Source organism: Apis cerana, linkage group LG7 (assembly GCF_029169275.1).
Source record: "Apis cerana isolate GH-2021 linkage group LG7, AcerK_1.0, whole genome shotgun sequence".
In the NCBI taxonomy this organism is placed as follows: domain Eukaryota; kingdom Metazoa; phylum Arthropoda; class Insecta; order Hymenoptera; family Apidae; genus Apis; species Apis cerana.
This window is the reverse complement of record NC_083858.1, coordinates 3,673,607-3,686,899: the sequence shown is the minus strand read 5'-3', so window position 1 is coordinate 3,686,899 and position 13,293 is coordinate 3,673,607. Positions and strand designations below refer to the sequence as shown.

At 23.4% G+C, this 13,293-nt stretch overlaps 1 protein-coding gene across 2 annotated transcripts in view; it reads right to left on the bottom strand.

Annotated features, from left to right (window-relative positions):
* LOC107998470 (uncharacterized) overlaps positions 1-13,293 on the bottom strand; it is a 110,690-nt gene that overhangs the window by 50,086 nt on the left and 47,311 nt on the right. For both annotated transcript variants that reach the window (XM_062077700.1, XM_017057772.3), the window contains exon 3: positions 3,401-3,543. In XM_062077700.1, the coding sequence (XP_061933684.1) occupies positions 3,401-3,543 (143 nt within the window). The remainder of the gene's footprint in view (positions 1-3,400; positions 3,544-13,293) is intronic.

The following is a 13,293-nucleotide window of genomic DNA, read 5'->3' as shown; positions in this document are numbered from 1 at the left end:
TCGATGTTTGGATAAGGATATATCTACGTTTCGAATTTTGTTCACGCGTTGTAAATGTCGTAGATTTATTTAACATGGTATCGAGAGAAAAAAGTTTTCGATCAAATGTAACAATGTAGAAATTCATTAAAAATAATTTTTGAAATTTAAAATGATGTGCTGTAAATATATTGAAAACATGTTGAAAAATCGGTATCATATAAAATAAATATGTAGAGAAAGATAACTTAAATTTTTTTTTATGAAGGAAAAAACAATGAGAAAATAATTTTAAACGGACATATAATTGTAATAACTTTAATACATATGAAAACATTTGAATGTGATAAGAAATATTACGAAAGAAAATATATTTTAAATAATAATTTATTTCTCTTTATGAATTCACAATAATTAAAATTTTTTCCGAAAATTTTCCTGTCAAATAGGAAAATTACCAATTATTAATACTATAATACTATAATGTATTATTTTCATGATTAATTTAAAAAAATCTCACGAGTTTTAATTGTTTTGAAATATTCGTCAACAAAAGTTTCGTTTTAAATATATTTTGAAATAATTATATGTAATCTATCGTATATTCAAATCTTCTTATATTCAGCTATAGATTATCTATTATCTAATGTGTGACGATTATATGTAGAAAAAAATTGTTATTGAAATGAATAAAGTGATATTCTTTTTATATAATTACCGAAAATTTTATTTAAGCATTGTAATCGGCATATATTTTGTTTTATATTTTATTTTTGAAAAATTTTTCCAAGCTCTTTAAAGATAAATTTAATAATTTTAAAGATAAATTTAATCTAACGATATTAGCTTATTTATTATACATTTTGATAGCCGACCAGTTTATTTGTTTATAAACAATTGATAAGTGAATTATATATTAATGCATATATATAGATGAAGTTCTATGTACATAATCTTCTTTTTTTTTTTGCAAATATTTGGAAAAAGTTAAGTTAATATGTAGTACATGTATAGAAATTATTCGAAATATTGATTTTTACATCTTCAAAAACATTGAAATCAATGACATGGCATTCTTTTTATAAAATTAATTTTTAAAAATTAACAATATTTTTAACGAATTTCATATTATCATTTGATCGAAACTATTTTATTAGAAATGTATAATTATATATAATTTTGAATAATAAATTAAAGAATATCTATTTTCATTTCTTTTCTTTTTTTTTTAAATAAAACATATATTCTCTCTTTTGAAAGAAGAGAAAAATTACTTTCTAGAAATGTAGTTAAAAACCTAATTAATTTAGTTCTCTAATCCTTTTTGTAATATGCGGACTGAAGCATTAAGAACTGGTTTTATGAATTTCATAAATTACGGCAATCTTTTCTTTTTTTCTAATTTCTTGCCTTTTCATTCTGTATCACAGAATGTTCTGTCAATGAAATTTAGAAATAGAATTTTCACAAATTTCATTTGATAGGATAAAATTTTTTATATCAAATTTTTTTATTAAAAGAAACTTTAAAAGTTTTTACACAATTCATTAGATTTTATCAAATTTATTTAATGAATTTAGATAAATAAAAAAGAAAAAATAAAATTATGCGTGCGATATTGTAAGATTACACATGTACAGCATTGTTGTTTGGGAAACAAAAAACATAATATAAAACAAGAAACAAGATATACATATATATACACAATAAAACACTAATATTTTTTAGAAAAATATCAAATATCAAACATAGAAATCAAAATAAACATAAAATTCTGGCACAATTGGAAACTTTACTATGTATTCATATATAATCATATATTATACATAGTATATGTATTCATATACTATATAATCATATATTACAAATTTTATATTGAACATTCTATCACATCAAAAAATTATTTCTGTAAATGAATCTATACTCTGTTTAATCTACTTTATTTTCAATATAGTGAATTTTATATAGATAATAGAATAATTTTAGAAATTATAGAACAATTAATAGAATGATTTTGTCAAAAGATAAAACTAATTGAATTAATTTTATTATTTGTAGAATGGAATTCAATAGAACTTCTTTTATATGAATCTTACAGAGTTGTTCGAATTATAATTGAAGTTTCTGTTATTTGAACTGAGAATCATTCCACTTATGAATATCTTTACAGATAATTAGAAATATACATTAAAAGTACAAAATAAATATAAAATTTATTCATTCGACGAAGAAAATTATTATGTTTTTAATATTTGATGTGTATTTTAAAAAAATGTTTCGTGAAATCTTTTTATGTCAACGTGAACTTCTATTAATTGGACGAAAAATCATAATTGATGGAAAAATTAGGTGAACTTTTTTATTATATGAACAACTTGGTATTTTTTATTATGCGAATATATTTGTTCCCCGACAAATATAAATAAAATTCTGCTGCATAAGATATTCATTCATATCATATTCATTCATTCACAGAATGCCCATTGACAACTTGGAATTTTTTTATAAAAATATTAATGAATGGAAATATTGGTGAAACTTCTTCAAGCTTGCTTACCAGATGCACAAGAAAATGTATTAATAAATAAAATTCGTCAAATATATGAATTTATATGAATTTATATGAATTTTTTTATATTTTAATTTATTTATTATGAATTTTATTTTCATCCATCGAAGCGATTCTTCCAATGGAACATTTTATATACAAAGATGATAAAAATATTCAATACTTAAATATTTGAAATACGTATAAAACTTGAAATTTAAATTTAAATTTCATGCATATATTTTCACTAATCTGAATAATCAACATATTAATTATAAATTTCTATTTAGTTTAAATACAATTCCAGTTTTTTTAAATAAAATCGAACCTGGATAATTTGAATCTCAAGGGAAGAGATAAATTCCTTGAAATATAAAAGTTACCAAAGTTTATCAAAGTTTTCAAGTTGAAAACGTATCTAAACGAATGAAAATTCAAAATATAAAAAACTTTGATATTTAAATAAAGATTAATAATTTCCAAACTATAAAGATGTAAGAAAATAATTGTTATAATAAATAAAAGCTAAAATAAAAATTTAAAAGAAAAACTAATTTTTGAATATAAATTACATAAACGTATATACATATATTGAAACGTGATTAAAATTAGATATGATTTATACCGTCTTATATTTTATAGATGAAAATTCACTTTGATTCAAATCACATTATTTGGTTGAAATAGATTCGTTATAAAGAATTAAACAAGACACAATTATTACATTTTTTACTAAAAGAAAAATTAGAATATTATAATTTGCAAACATCATTTAAAATCACATCCGATTCGCTCTCCAAAATCGCCTAGACACGAAACCATAATTGCATCGGTATGGGATAACGACAAGTATAACGTAGTTACACAACTTACCGTCTTGATAAGGGCCATCTTGACATAGCTCCATGACTACCTTGTTGGTGCCCACGTATAACGAGTTGAAGTGCTCCCTTTGTTTCTCTTCCATGCAGTCGAACGTGTACGTCTGGATGCACTTCATGCCAGCCTCGAAATCTCTGCAACAAAGAAAAAAAGATCCTTGATGAGCCAATATAAATATAATAAAAAATATAATAGATATGCATAGAATTTATTTATTATTTATTTATCTATTGTTCATATTAACTTATTTAACATCAATTTTATTAGTATAATAAAAAATATGATATACAAATTTAAAATTTTTTAAATTTTATATAAATAAAAAAAACTTAATTAATTAAATTGTTATAATAATTAAAAATTTAAATTAAAAAATTTATAGATATAAAATATTTAAAATTTATATTAATATTCATGATTATATATTAAAAAATATGAATAATAAGTTTAATTATTATAAATTAAAATTTAAAATTTTAATTTTATTTATCTATTAAAAAAATTGTATTATAGTTTTGAAATTAATTATATTAATGAAATTATATATAAAACATAAAATTATTAAAAATAAAAATTTAAATTAATAAATAATTCTGAAACAATGAATGAAAGTTTAACTCGGAAATTAATTTTAGTAGAGATAAATGAATTTTTTTTAATAAAATTAATATAAAAAATTTAAATTATAATTAAATATATTTGATTTAAAACGAATTTAGATGTTTTAAAACGAATTTAAATATATATGATAAAATATGTGATAAAAATTTTGCAACAAACAAATGTATATTATCATAAATAGTATGAATAATATCAATAAGAATATTTCAATTTGATACAATTTTATCGCTTTTAACGAAAACAGATTTATTAATTTTCAAAATTTCAACGAGAATTGATTATAAATAACTATTGTTACAAGGAACGATTGTTTTGAATTAACAATTAGATATATTTAAGTGAAAGTATTAAAAATATATATTACTTTATATTATTATTAATTATTATTAAACTATTTTATTTTATTTACTATATAGAAATATTTCATTTTTATTGAAATTCATTCGTTTGAAGGAATGAATGGTTAAATGATTATATTAAAAAATTATCATTATAGTTTTAATTATCTTTACAATAATAGATCTTTCTTTTTTTCTTAAATCTTCTTAAACTATATAAAGTTTCGGAAAAATTGAATACAATTAAGTTAATTATGTTTCAGAGGTCGCTTTTCATAAATTTAAGATGCGGTGCAAAAATAAAACTTATTTAATAAGATGAGGGCATAAGATTCTAAGAGGATTTTCTTAATTCAAAAAGTACTTTTTCTTATTCTTAATTAAAGAAAAATCTTAAAGGAAAAGCAAAAAAAAAAAAGGATTCTTCAATAACGATCAACATTATCGGCTTTACTTCTCATTATCAAACAGAATGTTATATATCAACTTGTTGTAAACTTTAAATTGCATATTCGTGTCTTTTCATGGAAAAGAAAATTTCGAACATAAATTAAGATAAACTTAATATTTTGTAACTTATTTAAATAAGAAAAAAATTCGAAACAAAATTTTAAAACACGTTTTAAAAATAATACAAGAGATTATCAAATTTAAAGTTGATGTTTTTAAACATTTATTCAATAAAGTATATTTGTAAAGTATATTGCAAATAACAATTTACCGAGATAATAGAAAAATCTAAGATAATGGAAAAGAGACATATGTCAGCTAAGTTAAAAAAAAGTAAATTGAAGAAAACTTTATATCCTTCAAGCAATGCGATACGGAATCATTTTTTTTTATTTTCAAAAAATCGATTGCAATGGATAATAAAATCGTTGAATATTTTGTAAACTAATAATTTAATCCTTTTGAGCGGTAGATATAATTCTATATACATTCATATCGTATGATATATTTAAATTAAACGATATGCAATTATAGAGGATGATGTAACGCAAAAATAAATTGAAAATATAAAATAAAATATTTTTTAATTCAAAACTTGGTTCTCGAGTAAAATTTTCAAGTAATAAAAACTAATTAACTAAATTAATTAAATAAATGCTAAAAAGCTTAAATTTAATTAAAAATTAAAAGTTCAAATTGACTTTCCGGATAGGAATAATTATCCGAATGTGAAGATAAGCAAAAAATATAAAATAAAATTCTATGGCTTATCTTTCTTTATGAGAAAAATGAAAGAAAAATTTTCGACCGACTGAAAAAAAATCATACAATAGACGAATCTTCAAATTTAATTTTCTCCAAAATTAATTTTTAAATGAAACAAAAGAATATAGAATGATCACTTATTGATACAGTTCAGTTATATTTAATTAGAAAATAATTTTGTATGGTATATGCATATATGTATTATAGAACGTTGTAAAATTAACGAACGAAATAATGAAAAAATTGAGAAACGAAGTTAACACATACTGCATGTACGCCTATTTTCAAAAGATCAATTTCAATAAATAATACGATGAAATTTTTCGAACATTCGTGAAGTATTACGAATAATTACGAGAGATAATTCGAAACGACTTACTTGAAGAAATCACAACGTGACAATTCCATTATTAACGGCACTAGGAACAATGAAGAAAGAGAAAAGAAGAAGGGAAAAAAAAAGAAAGAAAGAAAGAATTTCAATAAGGGAAATCGGAACGTCTTTACTCCGTCAGCGGAGCAATTATCTTGCTGTTGCTTATTGGAGCGATCCCGACAGTTTCCCTTTTATTTCCTTTAACCTTTCTCGACACTCGTCGAATATCGCCTTCTGGTTTTATTGGGATGGCACATTTAAATTTCAGATTTCAATTTCAATTTCACGGGTCAGGGGAAATTAGAAGAAAACGTAGTCAGGTTACGAGTACACGAGTCGATAGTTGCCGAATTTAAAATTATCGTTCAATACACTTGGGAAACGGTGGCTAAATTGAGGCGCTATGAGAATGAAATCTAAATCACGTGACGTTCTTTTGAGCATTCAAAGGGAATGATCATTAAAACTTGTATACGTAAAAAATAAAAAAATCTTTTTATATTATATTATATTATATCGTGTATTAATTATATGATATTAAAATGAATAAATTATGGATACAAATGAACCATATATACTTTGTTTTTTTCATGAATTTTATTCTTATTCTTACTATCTCATTCAAAAAGTTTCGAAACAAACGAAACACAATTTCTATTTTATCTCCTTTAAATCTAATTTAGTTTAATCTAATCTCTCGTTATTATTCAGAATACTACTACATTTCTTCAGCCAATGTTTGAAAACATCCTGAAACTCAATTTTTACGATGGCGTTTACAACTCCGTCGGCGAATTTTGTTTTATCATAAATTCAAATCAACGTTCGCAATAATCGAATGAATATTTATGAAATGAGATTTATTGAATTTTCGAACAAAAAGTTGCGAACAAGTATTGAAGTGTAAACTGAAGCATTATCACGATGCAAAATGTTATGGAAAAGGGCTCGCTCGAACCTCGATTGACAAAAATAATTAAAATATATGTACACTATTGCACCGATGGCAATGGATCGTTATTAAAAAACTGAATACAATGAAAACAGATTGCATGCGTTTGAATCTTTCTGATAAATAACATTATTCTGAAACTTTTGAAACAGAGTTAATATAAGAGAGTAATATATTAATTGGTAATTAATTTAATTTCAATAAGGAACTGATTAAAAGATATTTTAATTTGAATTTCGTAAAAAATTCAAATTAGATTTATAGCAGACGAGGAAATGATCTGTTTAATATATTGCAAGTTTTGTCTATTCGTATTTTTTACAATATATTTTATATGTAATATTTCCTATGATTTGTTGTATTTGCTCACGATATAAAGTTGAATAAAAGAAAAAATTATAATTTACTTCATTCAATATTTTATTCATTTTGATGTATGACAAATTTCCAAATCAAAAAGAATTTGTAAATCGCTAATGTTGATAAAAGACATTCGAAAACTCTTAAGATATCTTGAAAAGTACTTTCATATGAAAATTTTCTTTGAAATCACAATTTTTCAGCAAGTTTATGTATTTTGACTTTTATAGAAACATTTTATTTTTTGTTTACATTATGAATATTAATATATATGGAATATTTTAAAATTTTAAAATTAAAATTCACAACAAAATTAATGACAAAATTGATTCAATAGTTTAAATATTTTTAAATTAAATTTATATCATATTTATTTTCAAGTTAGCTATTTCTTTACTTATATATGAGTATTTAAATTGATATTTATTAACAAATATAAAAAATAAATTACGTACATACATATATACATATACTAATGAAATTCTAATAGCAATTTTTGCTATAATATCTCGAAAATTAAGACCAAGCAACGCTTGCAGCGAAACAAATTATATATATAAAAATTTAGATAACATTCCTATATAACAATCATTTTTTTTTGTTGAAATATTAGAAACAATACCGTAAAAATGAATTTATGAATCGCTCTGTATATTGACTGTACGTTTAACGACCATTGAAAAAATAATTAACCATACATTAACACATATACATCCACTAAAAATGATTAAATAGGACCACATCTTTGAAGAAAAAAAAAAATTAACCAATTAGTGGAAAAAAGGATACAATAAATTATCTAGCCGCGATGTCTTTCGATTCATTGTTATCGGATCAATTGCGATGCATTATTTCGCGTGTTAGATCCACGTAACTAGTTTACGAGCAGCCGGATAACAGGCGGTTCGAGCGTAGTGGCCCGACTTCCGCATTAAAATTTCAAATTTCAATCGCAACTCGAGGTACGGGGAATCGGCTGAATTCGTCTCGCTCACGCCACCGCGAAATTACTGGCACGCGTACGCGAAATTCAAGAATCACCATCGAGATTCCAAACGAAATGAAAACCGACCAATTAATTTTCTTTTTTTTTTTTTTTTTTTCCGTGTATTTTTCTAATGGAAATTCGTTTCGTTATACTGAAATTGCAAGGTGAGAATGATCGAAATGATTTTTTTTTTTCTAGTTTAAATATATTTTGAAATAAAATTCAACAAAATTCTGTACGATCAAAGAGTCGAACAATGAGTTCGCGATACTTTAACCTAATTTCAGATTAAAATATACGAGATCTGTCCGTAAAATATTCATCATTTCAAAGTGCTTTTTAAAATAATTTCGCGAAATTCTTTCTCGATGCGTTATCAATTTTAATTTAATATTTTCTTTATTTTTAAAATGATTTCAATTTCGAATATATAATATATACATATAAGGATTTTTTATTCTATGTTGTCGTGTATTATGGCGTCATGAATTTTTTTAAAAAATGTGAAAGTTCTCCATGTTTACGTATCTTTTCTGTTTATGTTTAATATACAAATATTGTCATCAATGTACACGATTATTTTGTTATTTTTAAGATCTTTAATGAAGATATTTTACAAACTTAAATCAATATTAAATCAGACAATGATTGAAAAGCAGAATCGAAAAGTAGCACTTGATCCCTTATCAAATGCTGATGATCATGTAATATGTAAGATCAATAATAATACTGTTTCATTATTAGTTAAATAATTGACGAATGATGATTTTTATTTTTGAAGAAAACATTTATTTAACTTATAAAAAATTCTATAGTTTTTATTACTTTTTTTTTCATTGTAAATTATTTCAATTTTGCTTCTATTTAAAATGTGAGAAATAATTTTCTGAAAAAAACAATAAGATTATATATCCAAATCAACTTATGACTACACGACTCAATATGATATGTACATGATGATATATGAAAATATTCAATAATATATGTGCCATAACTTTTTTAGAAAAATAAATAGTTGATTTTAATATCTTCTTGATCTTCTATTTTAAACAGTTCGAGATGTTAAAAATTATTTTCTAATTAACAATATATTTATTTTATATTTTAAATTTATCTTTTTTTTTTTGAATTCATTTCTAAAAAAGTTATATATTTAACTAAAATAAAAGATAAACTAAAAGATAACACTTTTTAATCTTATACGCATATATAACATTATATCGCGTATTCTACATTACGCAATCGAGATTTTTGGCCATGAAATTATTTATATCGTGGTTTTCTGTTTATCTATCACCGTGAAAGATCATCTGACTGACAAGGACTATGTAGGATATTTTAGACAATCAAATTCACCCGAATGACGCAAACATATTTCCTGAACGTAATGGAATTTTTCAGGATAATAATGCTTCTATTCATATAGCTGAAATTGTGCAATTCGTTTAAGGAGCATGAAAACGAAATAAAACATCTTCCATAGCTAGCACAATATCATCGAATCGTTATGGTCTATTTTGGAGAACAAAGTTAGGGGCAGATATCCTCCTCAGGCTTCGCTGAAGGCACTTGAAAAACTATTATATGAGAGAATAGTACAATATCTCATTAAATATCAGTTCCGTATGATTCCATTCCGAGAAGAATTCAAGCTGATAATAAAAAATACTGGCCTTATTAATAATTAAAAAAAAACAAAATCCAAATTAAAGTATTTCCATCTTAATATTCAAGATTTATAAAATGAATCTTAAGCATTTTATTATTAAGAACTTGACTTCAATTTGTAAATATACTCTGTTTCATAAGAGGATAAAATAAAAATATGCGTATAATATATAATATTCTTGCTATAAGAATCCTCAATTTCTCTTTTATTAGACACGAATTTTTACAGATATCCATTGTACATATTGGAATCGATCATTAACGAAAAAAATCTCGATACAAAATTTGGGAAATGCTCAATCGTTTTATGTACACGTTCACGCGTTATCGTTCCGCCGGTTGATTTGGTCGGTTACCGAAAATTCGTTCCGATATTTCTCTCATCGATGTGAACTCGATTTATCCGAGTAAAAACCTGCCCCATTCGCTTTTCGAATCTCGTTTTCGCTGCCTTAGCATCAATCTGTAAACGCTGTATGTCGCATTTTCGATAGCACGCTCAAATGATTCTATTCAGAATGAACATCATGAAAATTGGCGAAAAAGTTTTGTTAAATGGTATACAAATGATCATATTTGTTCATTATCGTTCCCATTTACGAGTAATCCTTAAAAATTATTATTATCTCTCATTTTTATTCTTAATCTTTTAATTTTACGAAGAAAAAAACGTGTTTGGTTTACTTGCTGGATTACTTTGCATTATTTAATTTTGAAAAATATGTTGAATGAATGATATTATTATTAATTAAAAACGTTTGATAATAAAAGAAAATCAATTTCTTTTTCTTTACTGCCAAATTATATTTTATTAACAAGTAGTAGTTTTGATGGAATTGAGTTTAGTTTGATTTTTGATTGTGAAAGATTTTATATTTCCTAAAATATGATTCATAATTTAAACTGCTTTAAACTTTTGCAAATAAAATATACGTAATCTATAAAATTACCTATGACGAAAGAAAAGTGGGGGAAAAAAAAAAGAAAAAAATTTGATTGAATTTGATATATATTTATCATTAGTAAAATTCCATTTCAAACAAAATTCAATGATAACTTTTAAGGATTAACATTACTAAAAAAAAATAATTTTATATTGCATTGTATATAATACTGTATCAAAAATTGTAAAAATTCTCTATTACTAAATTATATTTCTTTATGTTCAAATTTTTTTTATATGATTCTTCAAATTTCATAGTTGTACGATCGAGCAAAAGTTACAAGAGAAAAAGAACTATAAATTTCTCTCTCTCTCTCTCTGCTACTTCTCTTTTAATGAATAAATATAACACTAGAAAGTTTCATGTCTGTCGCATGTGTTCGCAAAAAATATGCTTCTTTAGGAAAGTTTTAAAGTCCACACGAAGTGGATAGGTATCTCAATTCTCGAGAATTATGGTTTCCCACTAACTTGTTAGCCATTCTTTTACAGGATGAGTCACGTAACATAGAGACATACATATTCGTTTTTGGACAAAGAGTGGAAAAAAAAAATAAGTAAATAAAATAAAAGTAGAAAAGCCAAATGGTTTAACGAGCTCTAACCTTTTGTACCTGTACTTACTCTCGTATATTAGTGGAAACTGCACCTGCACGAACCTTCTAACGAACGAAACCATATAATTTTTATCCATTCGAATTAATGCTCTTTTTACTAGGGAAAAAAAAAATTTGAAACGTATTCAGATCTTTTATAAGTGAAAAATAGTTACACAATGGACAAAATGGATGAAATATATTATGTTTTGCAAATTATCTTTTATAATTACAAATTTCTATTCCATTTTTAAACGTGACGTTTCATTTAAAAATATAATAATGAAATAATTGAAATAAAATTTTTAATTGAGATCTTTGAAAGAACAAGTTGTTGATATAATTAATATTATATATATATATAATAATTATAAATTTTATTTTTAAGTTAAAAAAATGGAAATTATTTTTAATAGCAATCAAAAGAATTCTATATGTTTTCAAATTAAAATCCAATTTTTAAATTCACAATTTATAACATAAAATTTATAACATAAAATTATTGAATTTAAATTGTTGAAAAACACGATAAGTTGTTTAAATTGTTTAAATATCAAACGATTAGAACTTTCAAATTATTGAGAAAAAATTAATAACTTTCTTTTGATCAAAGAAATCGAATGTCTGTTAATTGATGTCAATCAATTTCACGAGAAATTTACACGGTCGGTAAAATAATTAAAAGTAAAGAGAATTATTTGCAAACCAATATTCAAGATATAACAAAATTTTGATGACTTGAAATCGACGAAGAAAAAATTATTTATTAAAAAACATTAATTTATTTTTATCACTGGACATACTTGTGCCATAATTTTATAACTTCTATAAATAAATTGATTGCATATTTCCAAAATTATCAAATAAATAAAAATATTTTTTGTGAATATAAAAAGTTATTGATGTAATGAATATAAAAAGTTTAATATTAATATGTATAGTTTATATAAATAGATACAAATTGAAAAAAAAAATTAAAAAAAATTTGCTTTTTATGAAATTAAACACTGATCAGAATTTTCAAAAAAATATCTCCGGGCATTGCACTGTTATTGAATTTTTATCAAAATATTTACCATTTATCGATGAATGTTTTTCAATTAAACGATCGTCAAAAAAAAAACCGATAAATAATTATTTGAATCGAAATATCATGAATTTTGTTTGCTTTTGTAAAAAATTAAATCGAAACATCCTCTGCATAAAATTCAATATTTGAACTCTATTATTTATAAAAATCTAAATATCTCAAAAATCAACGAAATATGTCCATTTATCACAGAGTCATATATTTTATTTTAATGGACGATGAATAATTTTATCTTTAATAATGCATAATAATTACTAATTATAATATTTACATTTCTATAAATAGAAGATACTTGATATCTTCCAATAATAATTCCAAATCTATCTATCTAGAATTAATCTAACGAAGCTTCCTTACAATACCGGAATTAAAAATTATTCCGGCAAAGGATTGATCATCAAACTTAAAAAAAGATTAACTGGAAACTCTTAAGAGGCTATTTAAAACTCAAAAGAAATCTCGAGTTGGCTGTTCCCTCAAACTTTCAGTAAATTAGTGAACTAGCTTATTAGAATTCTCTTTCAATCTTTGAAACTCGTTTCTCGAGTGATTCGATTGGGAAAAATAAACAAACAAGATCAATAAATTTGAATAAGTAGGTGTTTGAAAGTTCAGATCGCATTAAATTTCCTTCGATTTATCTAATTTTATTAGTGCAATCGAGGACCGAAGAGTGGCCGCCATTCTTCAATCGAACAAATTTCAAGAATGACAATTGGATAAATAAAATTACGAAA